General features: G+C 69.4%; 1 protein-coding gene across 1 annotated transcript; it reads right to left on the reverse strand.

The window, feature by feature from the left end:
• Positions 1–1336: 1336 nt before the first annotated feature.
• MAPK8IP2 (mitogen-activated protein kinase 8 interacting protein 2) lies at positions 1337–14200 on the reverse strand. The gene is made up of 12 exons (XM_065650205.1): positions 14125–14200; positions 8837–8942; positions 8013–8246; positions 6310–6406; positions 3732–6137; positions 3164–3239; positions 2870–3042; positions 2640–2749; positions 2441–2560; positions 2288–2358; positions 2006–2104; positions 1337–1759 (listed from the first exon to the last, which is right to left on the reverse strand). The coding sequence occupies exons 1-12, from the start codon at positions 14187–14189 to the stop codon at positions 1687–1689; spliced, it is 3630 nt and encodes a 1209-aa protein (XP_065506277.1). The 5' UTR covers positions 14190–14200; the 3' UTR covers positions 1337–1686.
• Between the last annotated feature and the right edge of the window lie 4666 nt (positions 14201–18866).

Consider the following 18866-nt stretch of genomic DNA (forward strand, 5'->3'; position numbering starts at 1 on the left):
GGACCCAGCATGTCCGGAGCATCTTTGTGCCGAGGAAAGGCTGAGAGAGCTGGGGCTGCTGAGCTGGAGAAGAGAAGCTGAGAGGGATCTGATCCCTGGGCTCAATATCTCCGGGTGGGTGTCAGAGGATGGAGCAGACTCTGGTCAGTGGGGCCCAACGCCAGGGTGAGGGGCAACGGGCACAGACTGAAACACGGGAGGGTCCGTGTGAACAGGAGGAGAAACTTGTTTGCTGGGAGGTGCCAGAGCCTGGAGCAGGCTGCCCAGAGCGGGTGTGGAGTCTCCTTCTCTGAGACATTCAAACCCCCTGGGATCCTGTGCGATCTGCTCTGTGACCCTGCGTGAGCAGGTGGGCTGGGGATCCACAGAGCTCCTGCAGCCCCCAGCCCGGGGTGCTGGGGTTCCCTGCACACACCAGTGCACCCCACTCCTGGCTGCAGTGCCCCCCACACACGCCCCCTCCCACCCCACAGCCCTGGGTGGAGCCCATCTGCCCCCGTGGCACCGACTAGTGGCCCTGGCCTCGCGGTCACACCAAGCATATATTTTATTGAAAGACCAAGTAGATGACAAGGCGGTGAAGGGAGAACCTGGAACCAGGGTTTGTACAAGTGTCGGGTGCTCAGGACTCCTCCTGTTCTGTTTGTCACGAGATAAATATCGGTACATCGAGCGCGTGGAGTTATAGTCACTAAACTAGCACTGGGCGGAGAGACGGGGCCGGGGAGCAGAACCAGCCCCGGGCGCAGCAGCGGAGCGGGCGGCCGCTGCCCGGTGCCCCCGCAGCCGCCCGGGCGCGGGTTTTCCTCTCGCAGGGCAGATACATTCAGGCCGGGGGGCTCCCGCGGGGCCAGCAGCATCGCCCCCACCCCCGGGGGGAGCCCCCCGGCCCAAGTGCCTGTCCTGCGCCCCACGGCCAGCACAGCCCCGCGGCGGACATGGGTCCCCGGGGCAGGAGGGGGTGGCGGAGGGCGGGGCAGGGGACACCAGTGGCGGTGAGGGGGCCAGGGGGCTGTGCTGAGCTCCCGGGGGGGCTGGGGCCGTGGAGGGGCCAGGGCCAAGGCAGCTGCGCCCGGTGCAGGGCTGTTCCTGGGGGAGCAGCGGCAGCGGGGGGAGCCCCTTGTGGGGGCTGGGAGAGTGGTGCTGCTGCTGTGCAAGGGATACAGCACGGACTGGGGGGCTCACCCCAGCACCCCCACCTCCCCATGCCCCTACCGGCCCCCATACAGCCTCCTCCGAGCCCCCTTCACCCCTTTGAGCCCCCCCAGGAGCATTTGCCCCCCACACTCCCCCAACCCCGCTCAGCCCCGGCACCTCCACCCTCTGCAGCAGCAGGTGTTTGGGCCGCGGCTGCTCCGCGCTCCTGCGCCCACCCGGGCTGGCTCTGCTCATGCAGGGGGGCAGCATCTCCCCCGGTGCCGAGGCTCAGCTGTGTCGTCCCCGTGGCCGGGACTCCGGAGCACGGGGCTGGGGCAGTGCCGGGCACACCCCGATACCCCAATACCCACCGTGTCTGCGGCCCGTAGCCCCCCAAGAAGCGGCGAGGATGTGCGGGGAGTCCATGGGGTGCGGGCTGGAGCGTGTGCGGGGTGGGCAAGCCGGCTGGTTTGGGGGGTCAGACAGAGTCTCTGGCCATCTGTGGGGCTGGAGGGGGGTGCGGAAGCAGGAGACACAGTGGCTGCCCCCTTACTCCAGGTAAATGTCCTCTGTGGGGCAGGCGTACTCCAGGTGCTCCTGGTAATATTCCTGAAATGCTCGGCTGCGAGGAGGGGCGCAACGGGGGGACACAACAGGGGGGACTCAGGGCTGGGCCAGGGGCTGGACCCCAGCACTGCAACCCCAGCCCCCCCAGCCCCAGCATAACCAGACTCCAGCACCACAACCCCCCCAGCACCACAACCCCCCCAGCACCAGCGCGGCCATGCCTCCCGCACCCAGACCGCAGCCCCCCAGCCCCCACTCCACCATGCCCCACGCAGCCGCCTTGTCCCCGTCCCCATCGTACCCGACGCACTCGGCCACGTGCCGCATGGACTCCTGCGAGACGAAGACGTGGCAGGCGAAGCGGCTCAGCACCGGGTGCTTGGTGATGAACCCGAAGTAGCTGTGGGGGTAGGGCAGGGTGAGGGGGGGGACACCCCACTCCTGTCCTGTGGGGGTGTCCGGTGGCCACGGGGGCTCTGCAGAGGGGACACCCCCCGGGGCCGGGGCTGCTACACCAGGACGGGGACTGAGCATGGGGAGCTGGCGTGGCACCGCAGGAGTGTGAGGATGACAGGGGTCTCACCAGCTGTTCCGGGGGTGGCACCCACAGAAGGAGATGTTCTTCATCTGGAAGAAGTGGCTGCAGCGCTCGAACTGCAAGAGAAGAGCCAGGAGAGGTGTGGGCTGGAGGTGGGGCGGGCGCCCACCCCCAGGGTCCGTGCCCTGCACTCCTCACCTCCTCGTCCCGGCTATACTCAGCCACGGTCAGGATGAGCTTGATGCCCTGCAGCGTGATCTCCAGGTCGCAGCTGGCCGGCGGGCGCAGGTGCACCGTCAGCTTCCTGGTGGTGGCGATCTGGGGGTGCGGGGCGGGGGGGTCAGGGCAGCACAAGGAGAAGGGGGTCATGCCGCACTGCCCCCCAGCTCAGGCTCACCTTCTGCATGGCGGCACAGAGGATGCCATTGCCTTGGTGGTATGGAACCTCCACTGAGCCCAGGAACTGTACGTTGAACCGCTCCACCCAGCACGGGTTCCTCTTCAGGCCTGCGCAGGGACAGAGACGAGGAGACGGCGCCCGGAGCCACCCTGTGTCCCCCACAGCCCCCATCACCCCCCATGGCCCCCATTGCCCCTCACGGCCCCAGGGACCCCACAGGCTCCTACCGACGGCGTCCCTGGCTTGGCCAACGACCTCGTGTGCGTAGAAGGCGGGGAAGATGCCCCGCTCCCCCGTCCGCATGTTGTAGCCCCGGTACCAGTAGTCGTCCTCCTCCAGCTCCACCAGGATGGGGTCGTCCACGTCCAGCTCCAGCTCGTCCTCGTGGCGAGGGATGAACCTGGGGGAGGATGGACAGAAGGAGGACGTGGGCAGGAGGGACAGAGGTGTGGGAATGGGACCCTGCGAGACCCCCCCAGGGTGCCCGTGGCCAGCACGGCACAGCCAGGCTGGCTGCTCACCTGAAGACGGCGCGGTGGGTCTGCTCCCGCTCCTCCCCGTTCACCATGCAGGAGAACAGCCCAAAGGACTCTGTGCCTACGGACCAGAGGCTGCTGTGGGGCGGGGGGCAGCTCCCACCCCACCATGTGGGGGGCACCCCCCACCTCTGCCCACCCCGGGGGCTGCAGGACCCTCAGGGCGAGGGGAGCGGGGAGCAGATGGCATCACCGTGGGCTCAGGCCCCTGCTGGGGGCTCCCTGCTGAGCCCCCCAACCAGCGGCCTGGGGCTGAGGACCCCACAGATGTGACAGCATGTTGGGACCAGCCCCCCCAGTAAAACCTCGTGGCCCCACAGGGACAGCCCATGGCCCTGGGGTCTGTCCCCACGTCCCCTGCAGCCGCCCTGCCCCTGCCCCACCTCCTGTGCCGTGCCACGGAGGGATGGTGACACGGCCGGGATGGCTGAGGTGGGATGGCAGAGCTGTGCCAGCACCCAGCCTGTCGGCAGCACACAGAGCGCCTGGGACAGCGTGGCACCGCGTGGCACAGCACTGCACGGCACGGCATGGCACAGCATGGGCCACTTACTGGAGGAGCGGGAGGTGCTGTTGACAAAGACGTTGAGGAACTTCTTGGAGAACTGCAGGTCGGCCTCAGGGGACGAGTCCTCGGAGGAGCTGTGGGCGTCGGGGGCCACCAGCCCGTCGCCAAAGGCCACGTCGTCCTCCAGGTCGCAGCGGTCACAAGCGCGGAGCAGGTCGCTGTCGTCGCTCAGCACCGAGGTGCAGCGCCGCAGGCTCACCAGCTCCAGCTGCGTGTGCTCGTCCACCACCAGCGTGTACTTCACCGAGTCGTAGGCCAGGGACTCGTCCAGTGCCCCGGGGGCCGCCGGCAGCTGCTCCCCGAAGCTTCCCCGCAGCGTGTCCTCAGGGAAGGGGGAGCCCTTCAGGTAGGGCGCCTCATCCTCGTCCGTGGAGTAGGCCATGGTGAAGCCGCGGTTGGTTTTGGCGGTGGAGACATCCAGGGCGGGCGGGCCAGTGTCGGGGCCCTGCCCCTGGGGCGCTAACCGGACATCGTCGATCATGTCATCGGCCTCCAGGACACCTGAGTCCAGGTCCCCATTGACAGCCCAGTCCTCCGGGCCGGCGGCAGGCGGTGCCGTGGTGGTGCGGTGCTCCCCAGGGGCAGCCTCGGTGCCGGGGGAGGCGCGTGGGGGAGTGCGGGCTGGCGCGGGGCGGCAGCCGAGGGTGGCCAGGACCTCGGAGGCGCCCAGCCTGTCGAGGGCAACAGGGCGGCCTGGGAACACGGGCGCGATGGTGTCGTTGGTGGGGTTGCTCATGAAGAGGAAGGGGCCTGGCTCATCGACGGGCAGCTCCGGAACCGGCTCCGTCCCGGTGCCCAGCGCCCGCTCGTCCTCAGCGCGCTGGAGGGAGCTGCGCAGCGTCTCCATGTCCACCAGCTCGATGGCACGCTGGCAGCGGGGCAGGGCCGCCGGCTCCCCCGCGCCCACCGGCGAGCCCCGCGAGCCGGCGTCCCCGTCCAGCGCCTCGCTCAGCAGCTCGGGCTCCAGGTCAGAGGCCGGGGAGATGGTGTCGCAGAGCGAGTGGGTCTGCTGGAAGCACTCGTCCGGGCACTTGATGGGGTAGGAACCCTCCGAGATCATCTTGTTGACGAGGTTGCTGAGCAGCCAGGGTGAGTCCGAGTCCTCGCTCAGGTCGGGTTCCGACTCAGAGTCAGAGTCGTACTCACTGTTGTCCTCCTCGTCCGCCTCAGGCATCAGCTTGGGCCCCACGGGCAGGTAGAAGGAGCGGCGGATGCTCTCCAGGCTGTGGTCCGGGTCAATCTTCAGGTCCAGGGGGCCGGAGGTGGAGATGTCCGTCTGGCCCGCGGGCGCAGAGGAGTCCACCGGGTTCAGGCTGTCGTAGTAGCCCTCCATCTTCAGCTCCACCAGGCTCTCCCGCCGCACCACGCCGTGCTCTGGGAGCTCCCTCTCCAGCGTCTCCTCCTCCTCCTCCTTGCCCTTGTCCAGTAGCAGCGAGTCTTTGATGCCCATCAGGCCAGGGGCCTCCAGCTCGGTCTCCAGCTCGGCCTCTGAGGTGGGCGAGCTGGCCTCCTCGATGGAGTTGGTGAGGTGGGAGGACCGGCCACTGCTGCTGTCGCTGCTCAGGTCCAGCTCCGTCTCTGAGATGGAGGAGATCATGTTGCTGACCAGGCGCCCACTGGCAAAGGCCGCCTCGATCTCCCCCTCCACGTCCGAGTCGGAGCCGGGCGAGCTGAGGTCTTCGCCGTGCCGGCCGCCGGGCAGGAAGGGCTTGGCGTTCCTGCTGGTGAGGTCGGCCTCGATGCCGGGGTCCGAGGAGGGCGAGGTGGTCTCTGAGGAGCCCGAGGGGTGCCCGCGCACACTGGCCGCCCGCCCAGGCTGGGGACCCTCCCCGTCGGAGCTGAGCGGCTCCGCGGGGCGCGTGTAGGCACCTGCCAGCCGCCCGCCCTGCCCATCGTGCCGCTCGGCCATGGCCACCGGCTCCTCCTGGGGCCGCGGGGAGCTGGGCTGCTCGCGGGGGGCTGCGGGGGACCCCGGGCTCCCGGCCCCCCGGCCACCCCCTTCGCCAGGCACCGGCCTCTCCCAGCTGCCGGCCACTTCGTGCTTTGGGGGGGCGCAGCGGCCGGTGGGGGCTGCGGGTGGCGAGGCCGTGTTGGGGCCGGGGGGAGCCGCAGGCCCTGTTGGAGAGAGAGGTGGTTTAGGGGGCGGCTGGTGGAGGCGCGATGGGGACTGCGGAGCTTGGAGCGCAGAGGAGATGATATTCATGTTATAATCTTCCCCAGCTCTCGGGGGCGATGGGTTACCATGTGCCAGCGACTCGTGGCTGTTGCCTTGCGAGTCAAAGGGGGAGGGCTGCAGTGGGGCAGGGGCCTGCGCGGCCCCCCCGGGGCTCGGCCCCTTCGGGCTCTCCAGGCAGGGTCCGTCTTGGATGCAGGCGTGGGGGGATGAGTGTCCTGCAAGGGAAGGCAGCGCTCGCATCAGCCCCCGGCCCCACGCCGGGGCGAAAACCCACCAGGCTCTAACCAAAGGGGGAAGGCGCAGGACCCCCGGGCAGGAGCCCCCCGTGCCAGCCCCTGCCCCACGGTCCCGCTCCAGACCAGGACTCTGTCCCCATCCCGCACTCACCGGTGTGTGAGGGAGAGGAGGAGGAGGAGTGGAGAAGGGCGTCCTGCCAGGTGGTGCGGTGTGCGGGCGGGAAGCTGCCGTTGTTGTTCAGGGAGTCCTGGGGAGACAGCAGAGCCAGGGGGTGACCCCAGGGAAGCGGCGCGGGTGGCCGAGCCTGGGGACAGGACCCGAGGGGTGTCTGGGGATCTGGTAACGGGGGGAGCCGGGGTGCCCGGCGGGGGCTGTGCAGGGCCCCAGGGGCACTGAACATGGCCAGGCCAGGGATGCCCCTCGGCACAGCCCCGTGCCCCCGCTGGCCGGGCAGCGCCTGGGCCACATGCCAGGGGCTTATCCAGATTAGGGCCACCACGTCCCCAGCTCCCCTGCCCAGCCAGACACCGTGAGCGGGACCAAGGGACACCCTGCCTGTCCTGCACGCCCCGGGGACAACGCCCCAAGGGGACATGCTGGCACCAGTGCTGACCCCACGGGACGCCGGCACAAGGCCCTGCTGTGCCCTGTGTCCTCAAGAGCAGAGCTGGACCGTGGCCAGCGGGACCCCGCTGTGTCCCCAGAGAGCCGCAGCCCCGTGGTGTGGCAGGAGGCGGCAGGGCCACAGCTGCCCCATTCGGCGCGGCGGCAGCTGTGGATTAGTCCTGGCGGGAAGCGCAGGCAGCGATAATCCCGCCGAGCAGGAGATTAGCGAGCGGGGCCGGCGCCACGTGCCACGGGGCACGCACGAGCGTGGCGGCAGGAGGACAGCAGGCACGGTGGGGAGGGGATGTCACACAGGCTGTGGGCGCTGGGGGGGATAGGGATGGGTGCCAGGGGTTTGGCGCCCCAGCACAAGGGTCTCACCTCCTCCCCAGCTGGTGCAAACAAGATGGAGAAGGGGTTACTGGGACTGGCACCCCCAGCACACTGATGAGGCCAGATCCGGCCGTTGCCGGGGGCTCCGCTCACACCTCGAGGGATGAGGGACCAGGGTGGCCAGTGGGATCCCCACTCACCCCACGGGGGTGGGTCAGGGCTGGTGGGCTCTGGGGGAGAGCCCTGGGGCTTTGTCACCCTCCTGCGCCAACCCCCAGCCCCCCCCGCAGCCCCAGCGGTGCCCACCGAGCGGGGCTGAGCCTCCCAAAACCCCCGGCACCATGGCAACACAGCCGGATGCAGGCAGCACCGCACGCGCCTTCCCACACACTGCAGTAGCGCGGCAGCACCATGTGCGCATGGGGACACAGGGACACCCCGGCAGCGCCACGTCTGCGGGGACCCCCCCACCTCCCCGGGGGAGCCTGAGCCCAGCTCCAGCGACGGAACAGGAGGGACAGGGTGTGTGCGAGCACCCACGCACACGCGCGTGCAATGCACGGGGCTGGCACTTGGCACCCACTGTGCCCGCAGCACCCCACAGACCCGCCCCCCCCAGACACCCCAGCACCCCAGATCTCCTGCAGCCCCACACGTGGGGATGGGGTCCCCCAGACGAGGCCTGGCAGGAGCCCCCTGGGCACTGCGCAGACCTGTCCCCAACATCCCCAGCTTGGCCACACCACTGCAGAGCTGGAGCTGGTGTCATCTCTGCCCCCAGTGTCCCCCACCCCGGGTGGGCGCAGCACCCGGGCAGAGCCCCTCTCTGCAGGGCCCCCGCTGCTCCTCCGCTGTCCCTGGCCGGCAGAGACCACAGCAGGGGGGACACGGCACCCTTCCCAGCCCCGCCTCACCTGGGTGCCCGGGGCTGTCAGGTTGAGAGTGGTGGGTCGGTGCTTCTGCGTCTCCTCCAGAGCAGGCGAGGGGATGGGTGAAGCCGAAGGGGACGGTGGAGCCTCCAGCTCGTTGCCCTCCTCCTCCTCCTCCTCCTCCTCCTCGTTGTCGTCGATCATCTCGAACTCCTGGAAGTCGTCCTGGAAGGTGCAGACGGGGTGCGGCTGCTCCCCGCGCTCCAGCACCAGGCAGTCCTGGGGATGCGGCACTGGGTCAGCGGCCACGGCGCTCGCTCTCACCACGGCGCTCGCTCTCACCACGGCCACAGCCCCACTCCCCAGGTCAGCACGGCCGCCATGGCATGTCCCTCCCCAGGGCCAGGACAGGGGTGTCCAAGAGGAAAGCGCCCTGCATTGGGGACCAGACCTCCCCAGCTCTGCCAGCAGCCTGCCTGTCCCTCCTGCCTGTCCCGGCCCCGACACCCAGCGCTTCACCCCTCCTGTGTGCCTGCCTGGCCCCTGCCCATGTCCCCTGCCTGTGTCCCCAGCAGAGCTGTGGAAGAGCTGCGCAGGAGCCACTGGAAGGCAGGGACAACATGGGGCTGGCTGCTGAGCCACCCATGCTCCCCACGACCACCCCACAGGGCTCAGCCAGGGGTGGGGGGCAGCCTCTGGGTGCCCGGCCGCGGTGGGGGTCCCTGGGCTCAGAACCTGCCTGCGCCCTGCAGCGCGTCCCCTCGGTGCCTTGGACGGGCTTTGCCAGGCCATGTCCCCACCCGATCCCCACCGAAGCTCTGCACAGCCGCCATGTCCCCAGGGGGACTCATCCCGCTCAGCTCATGCACCTTCTCATAGTGGTCCGAGTCGTAGTTCAGCCCAATGCCGCAGTCGTCCGTGATCTCTGACAGGTCCTCATCATCAAACTCCTCCAGGCTGATGTCCTGGGGGGGCCTGGGGAGAGGAGCGGGGACATCAGGGCCAGGATGACAAACCTCAGGGAACTGCCTCCTGTTCCCCCTGCAGCACCACAAGAGTCCAGATTGCTGAGTGGCACCACCAGTATGTGCTGGCATCGCAGCGCCATCTCCCTGGGTGCCAGCACGGCAGCACCGGCTGGGCAGCACCGCGGGGACATGCTGGCGTGACACCATCACCGCGGGCACCAGCATGGCGGCGCCAGCCAAGCCAACACGGCAGCGCTGGGACCCCGAGCCGCAGCCTGGGGGTCGGCCTCACGCTGGGGAGGGCGATGGCTGTGGCGGTGCCCGGTGCGGTCCCCCTCAGCACACACTGCCCAGCGCAGCGGTGAGAGCCCGGGGCGGCTCCGAGCGGGCAGGTGGCCGTGGCCGGGCAGAGAGGCTGAGGCCATCACTGCAGCGGGCAGAGCGTCCCCCAAATTCCCAGCCCAGCAAAACCCCCTAAGCCCAGCCCAAGGCAGGGGCCAGACCCGGGGCTGGGAGGGGACAGTCACTGCTGGCAGTGGCTTCGGGGTGACCTGCACCCCAGGGGCTGCTTTCCAGGGGTTCATTTCAGGTTGAACCCAAAGCAGAGCAGTGCCCATCCCGCAGTGCTGCCCGCACACAGGCCCTGCCCGCGCAGGCAGGGATGGGGCGGCGAAGGAGGATGGAAGCCCTGACACCCCAACACCCTGACACCCCAACACCCTGACACCCCAGCCCTGCCCACGCCGCCGGGGCTGCCCTGCTTGCAGTGAGGGCAGCCAGAGAGACCGAGCCGAGCCGTTCCATCAGGAACGGGGGTGTCATGGAAACCAGTGGTTTCTGCAGGGAAAGAAAAAAAAAAAAAGGAAAAAAATGACAACTCTTGGCAGGATTTGGTGTCGGAAAACGGAAATGAAACGTTTCTAGCAGCTCTGTGGGGTGGGAGGTGCGGCAGCATTTGGGCACCGGCGGGCACCCTCTGCCCACCCTGGCCCCACTGAGGGCTGGAGGCACCCAGGGCCCCCCACAGCCGAGGGGACCCGGCAGCTCCTGGGGGGACAGGGCACATGGGGCTCCTCCAGTGGGGACAGGTCTGGGACCTCACTGGGTCTCAGTCCCAGGACCCAGCCGGCAGCAGGAGCAGCCCCCCCACACAATGGGGGGTCACAGCCCGCACAGCCACAGCTGCCCCCTGAGCTGCCCCCCCGCTTTTGCCACAAACTCTCCTTTTCCAGACCCTCACCCCAGGACTTGCTGGCCAGGCGCTTGCTCCCATTTCACAGGGAGCAAGATTTCCCCAAATCTCATAATTCCCAGAAATAGGCCATGGAGGCAGCAGCAAATATCCGCAGATTTGTGGCGAAAGCATCAGAGCCGGCGGTGCAGCCGCAGCCTCGGCCTGCAGCGGGACACGGGGCTGCACCAGAGCCCAGGGAGCCCCGCGGGTGGCAGTGGCAGAGCCCCGAGCATGGTGGGGACCAGGGCCCTCGGGACAGCGGTGGCCCAGCCCTGGAGACAGCAGGGACCAGAGCCCTGGGGACAGCAGGGACCAGAGCCCGTGTCCCCAGCCCCAGGGGATGTCGGTGGCTGCTCTCCCACAGGCAGCAGGGTGGGGGACAGAGCTCTGCAGCTGCTGGGACCCACTGTGCTCCCCCAGGGTGAGCAGGGGTCTCAGGGGTCCCTCGGTCACCCAGGGGGAGGCAGGCGGGAGGGCAGGGACAGCGCGGCCAGGAGTCCTCCTGGGATGGGGACCTGCCGGGGTCCTGCAAACCCCCAGCCCGGCTCTGCTCCTGCACCCCTGGACCCTCCTCAGCTGGGGACCAACTCCTCCAGCAGCCCTCGTCCTGGCTGAGGGGACATGCACGGGGCCAGCGTGGCACACCATAGCACAGCATGGCCTGGCACGACATGGCTGCCCTGCCCTGGCCCACCCGGCACTCCTGCCCACCCGCGGCCGAGCCCCGGCTGCCCGGCGAGGCCATTCCCCCTCAGCGGGGAGCGACCGCTGTGGTAAACCGCGGCTGAAGTTTCTAGGTCACACCACTCCCGAGCTGGGGCGGGCAGGGCGGGATGGGGCTGCCGTGGCGGGATGGGGCTGCCATGGCAGGATGAGGCCGCCAGCGAGAGCCAGCCTGGACCTGCAGCCTCCCAAGGGGACCGTGGCCATGGCCCCACCGCAGGCGGAGCAGAGGCAGCACCATCGCTGCAGGGACACAGCAATGGCACCTTGGCTGTACTGGTGACGAGCAGCAGGCGGGAAGGACAGCGTCCGTCCCTGCCATGGCTGCACAGGACACCATGGCTGGTGCCAGGGCTGAGGTGCAGGTGGGGAACACCTGAGTGAGGGTCTGGGGCTGACGTGGAGCCGCAGCTGCGTTTTGGGGAGGAGGGAGCTCGCCCCAGCCCCACGCACAGGGAGGACAGCGGGACACCCCACCATGCGGTGTGCAGGGACCCGGCGCCCCACTGCGCACCCCAGGCCAGCCCCGCTGCCTCTGCTTGGCATGTCCTGAGCTGAGCCGGGCTGGGGCAGCACGGGGTGAGCACCAGGAGCCAGACCCCTAAGGGGACCCAACATCCATCCCCCAGCCCTGGGGCGCAGAGCGGGGCTGTGCAGGGATGGGGAGCAGGACACGCAGCGGGGCATGCACCAGCACGGCAGCACACCGGTGTTTGCACTGGAGCTGCCGGGGGCCGGGCTTCCCGAGGAGGGAGTGACGCCCAAGCAGGCCACGGGAAGATTGAATTTCCTCATTATTTTCAGCCCAGCTCCCTGGACAGTTCGCCCTGGCAGTGGTTCTCCTGCAATGGCTTCTCCTGCAGGGACGGGCCAGGGACTGTGATGGCAGATGTGCCACCACTCCCCGCCATGCCTGCCGGCCCCTGGCTGCTCCCAGGGCAGGGAAGAGGTCGCAGGCAGGTCGGTGCTGACCCTCGGGGGGCTGGTGTCCCCCACTCCAATCCTGCGACTGGCACTTGGGGCTCCCATGGCCCCACCGGGGCTGGTGCCAGGACCGGGAGGCAAGAGCCATCCCGCAGGAGCCCCGCCAAGGCTGAGACCCCACCGCGTGCGTGCCACGGACCCTCCATGCCGATCTCTCCCCACCACCTCGCCTTCACCGGCTTCTCCTTCCCGTCCCATCCACAGATCCCACCCACCAGCCGCAGGCTGGGCGCAACCTCCCCAGGGGCCACCTTGGAAAGGGCACAAGCCGGATCAGGCCCTGGCAGGGCCCGGCTGAACTGGCGCAGCCCCTGGTGCTGGCGATAGCCGGGGCCTCACCCCCCTCACCGGGCCCTGCCAGGCTCTGGGGACTCGCGGGTGCTCAGCAGGTGCATTTGCCACCACGGCATCCCCGGGGATTTGAGCCGGTTCCCCGGCTGGTGCGGGGGGGCAGTGCCCGCTCCCCTCTGCCTCCTCCTCCCGGGGGGACGCGGCACGGGCCAGTGGTCATGGTCACAGCTCCAGCCCTTCAGCACCCGCAGAGGGGCTTCGTGCTGCCCACGGTGCTGCCCGGGGCTTGGGGCCACCGCTGGGGACCAAATGCTCCCACAGGAGCTGGAGGGGGCCATGGGTGGTCCACGGAGGGGGGGCAGCAGACATGGCCAGTGCTGCCACGGTCCCTCTCTCGCAGAGTGCAAGGGGAGACATGGAGGGGCAGCGAGGTCAGTCCTGGGGGATCGAACTCCCTTGCGGGAAGAGGAGCAGGGCTGGGGAGGGTTGGGGGGCTCAGAGGGTCTCCAGCCTCACCTGCCACTCATGGCCCCAGCCAGGACACATCCCTGGCCCAGGCCTCAGCTGCAGCCAAGGGCAGGGATGCGTTGAGCCAGCTCTGACCCTGCACGGCAGCGTGTGGGTCAGGGGCTGGACGGGGAACACTGCGAGCGGGACACCGCCAAAACCCCCGAGGGATTGCCCGGGGCCCAGATCCTTTGCGAGAGGCAGGAAGGAGCAAAGCAGCCACAGCAGAGACCATGTCCTCCCCTCCTGCACCACTGCAACCGGGGACGCCCAGGGCCCTGCTGCGCTGCATGGCTGGGGAAGGGGAAGCCTGGGGAAGGGGACAGCCACGAGACCTGGCAACACAGGCCAGAACCGATCGAGGGCACATCCCGCATCCCCACTGGATCCCAGCTCCCATGGTCCACAGCTTCCGCATCCCTCAGGGCTCCCCAGATGCCCTCCACACCTGTCTCCCACCCTTCCCCATCCCACTGCCGTGGTCCCATGGCCCCGCAACGAGCCCACCCATCCTGCACCCACCGCTCACCCGGGGACCCCAACCCGGAGGGGCCCCTGCCAAGGCCAGGCGAGGTGCGGGGAAGGGGGTGAGGGCGCAGCAGTGTCCCCCTCCCCACTCTGTGAGGGACGCCCGGGGACACGCCACGGCCCTGTGTCCCCAGCTCCCGCAGGACCCGCTAAGGTGACCCGCCATGGGCACCACGGGGCCCTGGCGCTGCTCCCGCGGGGGCCGCGGCTTTATGACACCCACTGTCTTTGGGGAGCACCGGGCCAGCTGCTGAGCCCCCGCCGAGCCTGGACCCGCCAGCTCCGGGGTTTGCCACCCGGGCCCAGGCGCCCCCCGCTCCGTGCCCGCCGGCGCTGGGCGCTGCGGGGCCCCGAGGGCCCGTTCCCGGCACCAGCATCATCCCGCATCCTCGGCCGGGGCCGCTGCGGGAGAGACAAAGAGGCGGCGGCGGCGGCTCCCCCCGCAGCGCCGGGGTGCGGCGGCCCCGGCACGGCCGAGCCGGGGGGGGCCTGAGCCCGGAGGGGCTCGGCGGGTGGGGGCGCGCAGAGGGGACCTCCCGAGCCCCAGCACCCCCCGCCCGGTGGGGAGCGGCCGGGGCTGCTCCGGGGGGGCTGCGGCCGGCGGCTGCTGCGTTAATCCCGGGGCCGCAGCGGGAAGCGCTGCCCGGGCGGGCGGCCTGCGCGGCCCCGAGCGGCGGCGGCCCCGGCCCGGCAGCCCAAGGTGAACGGGCGGGGGAGCGGGCGGGAGGCGCCGCGGGGGGGTCCGGCCCGGCCCCCGCACCGGGCCCCGTGGCAGCCCCGCGCGGCCCGGGACCCCCCGGCGCTGCCAAGGGCGGCGCAGCGGGAAGGGCAGCCCCGCACCGCCGCAGTGCCCCGGCCCCGCGGGCCGCCCCCGCCCGCGGGCATCGCGCACCGCACCCCCCCCGCGCCGCGCCGGGCTCACCTGCAGCCGGGCGGGGAGAGCGAGTGGAAGGTGGAGAGCGAGAACATCTCGGCGCGATCCGCCATCTTCTCCCGGCCGGGGCTGCGCCGGACTGCGGAGCTGCGCGGGGAGCGCGGCGGGCGGGGCGCGGGGGCGGGGGACGGGGGCTCGGAGCGAGGGAGGAGCCGGGAGGGGCGGGGGCTGCCGGGGGGAGCGGGGTAAAGGCAGAGGGAGAAGGTACGGGGGGGCGGGCGGCGGTCGTGGGGAGGAGCGCATAGGGAGGGGTGCGAGGGTATAGGGAGGGGAGCGGGTGGTGCTATAGGGAGGGGAGCGGGGCTATAGGGAGGGGAGCGGGGCTATAGGGAGGGGAGCGGGTGATGCTATAGAAAGGGGAGCGGGGCTATAGGGAGGGGAGCGGGTGGTGCTATAGGAAGGGGAGCGGGGCTATAGGGAGGGGAGCGGGTGGTGCTATAGGGAGGGGAGTGGAGCTATAGGGAGGGGAGCGGGTGGTGCTATAGAAAGGGGAGTGGGGCTATAGGGAGTGGGTAGAGGGAGGGGAGCGGGGCGAGGCACATGCTCTCGGGGGGGAGGCTGGGGGGGAGCAGGAAGGGGCTAATGAGCAAAGAGGGAGCGGGGGGGCTCTCTAAGGAGGGGAGAGGGCTGTGTAGGGAGGAGTGAGGAGCTAGGGGCTCTATAGGGGGGGGAGAGGGGGATGTGTAAGGAGGGGGCCGTGGGGCCTGTATAGAGGGGAAGCAGGAAGGTGCTGGCTGTTCCCTATGGAGGGTAGTGGGGGTTCTATAGGGGAGATGAGGGCTGACAGAGAGGGGGCTGTATAAGGGAGGACAGGGAGTGGGGGTACATGGGGGTATGGTGCGGGGAAGTGCAGAGGGCTGGGGGGCGCAGGGCTGTGCGGGGGGCGGGCAGAGCTGCAGGGGGGGCTCTGCGGGGGACCCTATAGGGACGTGTTGGGGGATATATACGGGAGATTCAGGGGGCTGCACAGGGACGGGCTGGGAACTGTACAGGGAAGTGCGGGGGTCACAGGGGGCTATAGGGGACGAGCAGGGCAGTGCAGGGGCCGTATAGGGAGGGTCAGGGGGCTGTATAGAGAGAGGCAGGGGGTCCATAGGGAGGGTTGGGGACTGTATAGGGAGGCGCGGGGCCATATAGGGAGACTCAGGCGGCTGTATGAGAGGGACAGGAGTCTATAAGGAGCGGCAGGGGCTGTATAGGGAGTGGTATGGGGTCTATAGGGAGGGGTAGAGGGTCTATAGGGAAGGACAGGGGGTCTATAGGGAGGTGCAGGGGCTGTATGAGAGGGGCAGGGGGTCTAGAGGGAGCTGTAAGGGGGGGCAGGAGCCGTTTCGGGAGGTGGAGGCGGCGCAAGCCCGGCCCGCGCGGGCAGAGGCGGCCCCGGGGCGGCGCGGCGGGAGCTGTCCGGTGTCCGGTGCTGAACGGGCCGAGCTGTCCTGGCCCCGGTGCTGAACGGGCCCGGGGCTGTCCGGTGCTCGGGGCTGTCCGGTGCTCGGGGCTGTCCGGTGCTCGGGGCTGAACGGGCCGGGGCTGTCTGGTGCCGGGGCTGACGGATCAGGGCTGTTCAGTGTCTGGTGCTGATGGATCAGGGCTGTCCAGGCCCTGGTGCTGATGGCACGGTGGGGGGCGGGCAGGGGCGATGTGGGATCCAGGAGGTGATGGGCGTTCCTGCTTTGGGGGCAGAGAGAAATGGGGGAGGGGAAACAGAAATAGTGGAGGTCAACAGGGGAGGGTGCATTGGGATGGAGACACAACGGGGGTCCAGGAGGAGTGGGGGTCTGTGCTTTGGGGGCGGAGGTGCAGTGGGGTGCCCAGGATGAGTGCGGGTACATGCACAAGGACGAGATGCTCAGGAGACTTTGGGGGGTCTGTGCAGTGAGGGGACAGGGTGAAATGGGGGGGGTCGAGAGGGAGTGAGTGGGTTCTAGAAGCTGCAAGGGGCCCTGCAGGCCTTGGGGGTGGGGGGACACTGCACTGGGAAGCAGGACGATACAGTGAGGGGGGGCTCAGGGGCAGTGAGGACAATCTGTGCCAGGGGAGGGGCACAGGGGGCCAAAGGGGACAGCAGGCCCCATGTGTCAGTGTGTCTGGGGGACATGCAGTGGTTGACAGGATGCAATTATGGGGGCAGAAGCTGCTGAAGGCACTAGGGGTGGGGGAGTCAGAGAGGCTGCAAGGGGCCATGAGGGCCCAGAGGCAGTGGAGGCATCCGTGCCCTGGGGGACAGGTTACACTGGGGGGTCCAAAGGCCATGGGAATGGGGGACTGGTGCCACAGCCCCTCTCCATGGCTCCTTGGCCTCTGCTGGGACTGGCTTATGGCAGGGCTGGGCTGTGCCCCCCCAGGCTGAGACATGGCCCTGTGCCAGGCCCTGGGGACCCATGGTCTGGTCCCTCTGACTGCAGCCACAGGCAGCCCCAGAGGCTGGGATCCCCGCGCTGCCCCAGGGGGTCCTGGGTCCCTCAGTGCCCCACCGGGGTGCTGAGCCCAGCGGGGTTCTGCAGCCCCCTTTGCCCCCTTTGCCCCACCGCATCCAGCCACCCGCCCCTCCCAATGGATGGAGCCCCAGGGAGACCAAGGCCACATTTGTGCCAGCCCAGAGTGCGCAAGGGGACAGCTGTCCAGGTGATGCCCCCACACCACAGCCCTCGGACCAGCACTGGCCCTGCCTCCCCATCCACCCAGCCCCCCAGAGCATGCTTGGGGGTGCAGGGAAGCAGCCTCCCTGGGTGTCTGTGCGGACAAAAACCTCCAGCTCACAGGCAGAGCTCAGGGAGTGGTTTCCCTGAGGGCAGCTGAACCCCGGAGGGGTTTTGCTCCATTCCCAGGTGCAGGCAGCAGCTGCCTGAAGGGCACTGCCCATCCTGTGGGCACGGAGTCGTTTAGGCTGGAAAAGACCCTTAAAATCCAAGCTTAAAGCCCAAGCAGAGGCACATCAGGCAGCCACCACCACCCTTCCGTCACCAACAGGCAACGCCTGCACCGACTCCCATCCCACCAACCCCACGGCACGGCCCTTTCAGCACCCCGGGATGGGGGCTCCTGGGGAGGGGCTCACAGGGGAGATGCCCCACCCCGTGAAGCTCAGCAGCACCTGACAAGCAGGGTCACCCCATGAGCTGGGTCACCCCGCGAGCAGGGTGGGCTTGGGGACAGGGGCACAGTGATCTCAGGCAGAGCAGGGGCCGTGGCTGCTCCCCTCCTGCCTGTCCCCAGGCACAGCTCCTCTGCCTGTGACTCCCACAGGACTTTCCTCTCCTGCTGTCCCTTGGCATGTCCCTGGTGTCCCCATCTCTGACAGGCTCCTCTGCAGTGGAGCAGCAGCCCCCACCCTGGCAGCCCCTGCCCCACACTGGCCCCAGGAGTGGGCCCTGCCCCTGCCCCGCCTGCCCAGCCATGCTGCCCCACAGACCCTCCAGCCCCCACCCAGCCCCTCAGCCCTGCCTGTCCCCCCCCAGACAGGATCAGGCAGCCACAACATCGGCTTAGCTGGCAGCAGGCAGATGGCACAGCAGCACAGCTGCCTCCAGCCCCCCTGGCCCCCCCACTGACCCATCTGCTGCTGCAGCAGCGCAGACCCCCCCTCTGCCTCCCCGGCACCGCTGGGCTCTGCTCCCGGCACGGCCCCGAGTGTGGGGAGGGGATGTAATCCCAGCTCAGGGCTGGGCTTTGCTGCCCACCCCAGCGCCCTCCATGCCCCGTCCCCACAGCCCCGTGCCCCATGGGAGGAGAGCTGGGAGCCCCCCTGGGGCCGGCACCCCCTCTCCACCGGCACAGCAGGGTGCCAAGGGGTGACCATGTGTGTCCTGACCTCGGCACTTAGGCCCCAGCACCCACTGGAACAGCCAGTCACAGACGTCACTTGTCCCCAGCTTTTATTGTGCAGCAGAGGGCAGGGGACAGCAGGTGTCCATGGGGTGGGCAGGGGGCAGCAGTCACCATGGGGTGGCCGTGTCCCCGCTGCTCTCAGTGCTTGTCACAGCCCAGTGAGGAGGCTCCATCCCTGGGGTGGGGACACCAGCAAGCCCTCACGAGCGTGACTCCCCCTTGGCCAGGAGAAGGTCCAGGTAGGCACCGGAGATCAGATCCTCCTCCTCGACCCCCAGCTCCTTCATCAGCTCACGGGCCACACGCTCGCCGTCCTCCACACTCTGCTCCTCAGTCAGCACCACCTGCGGGCACAGAGACGGTGACGCCGAGACACCGCGGGGCCAGCACACACGCCCCGGCCGTGCCCACTCACCTCCAGCTCCAGGAAGTCTCCCAGCCCCTCCACGCTGTCCAGGTGCACCCGGGTCTGTCCCACGAGGAAGAGGAGACGCTCCTTCCTCACCACACCCAGCACGCCCAGCGCCTGCCCCAGCACCGCCTGTGCACCAGGAGAAGAGCTGCCTGCGGCCAGCAGCATGCCGGGCAGGGGCAGCCGCAGCGCCGGGACGTGCCGCGTGGCAAAGCCGATGGCGCAAGCCCCCAGCAAGGTGCTGGCCAGGCCGTGGGTGCTGGGTGTCCCACCCAGCCCTGTGGCGGGGAGCACCCAGCACCGCTGGGCACCCTGTCCCGGGGAACCCACCAGCGCTCACCTCCAGGCCATCGGGGTCGTCCGTGGGGGTGATGGTGAAGCGGGAGAGCTTGGGGCCGGTGGCGTCAGGGCGCTCGTAGAAGATCAGCTCCCCCCGGCCGTCCTGGGAAGGCATCAGGGTCAGGAAGTGTCAGGGCCATAGAATCGCAGA

Source organism: Caloenas nicobarica, chromosome 1 (assembly GCF_036013445.1).
Source record: "Caloenas nicobarica isolate bCalNic1 chromosome 1, bCalNic1.hap1, whole genome shotgun sequence".
Classification (NCBI taxonomy): domain Eukaryota; kingdom Metazoa; phylum Chordata; class Aves; order Columbiformes; family Columbidae; genus Caloenas; species Caloenas nicobarica.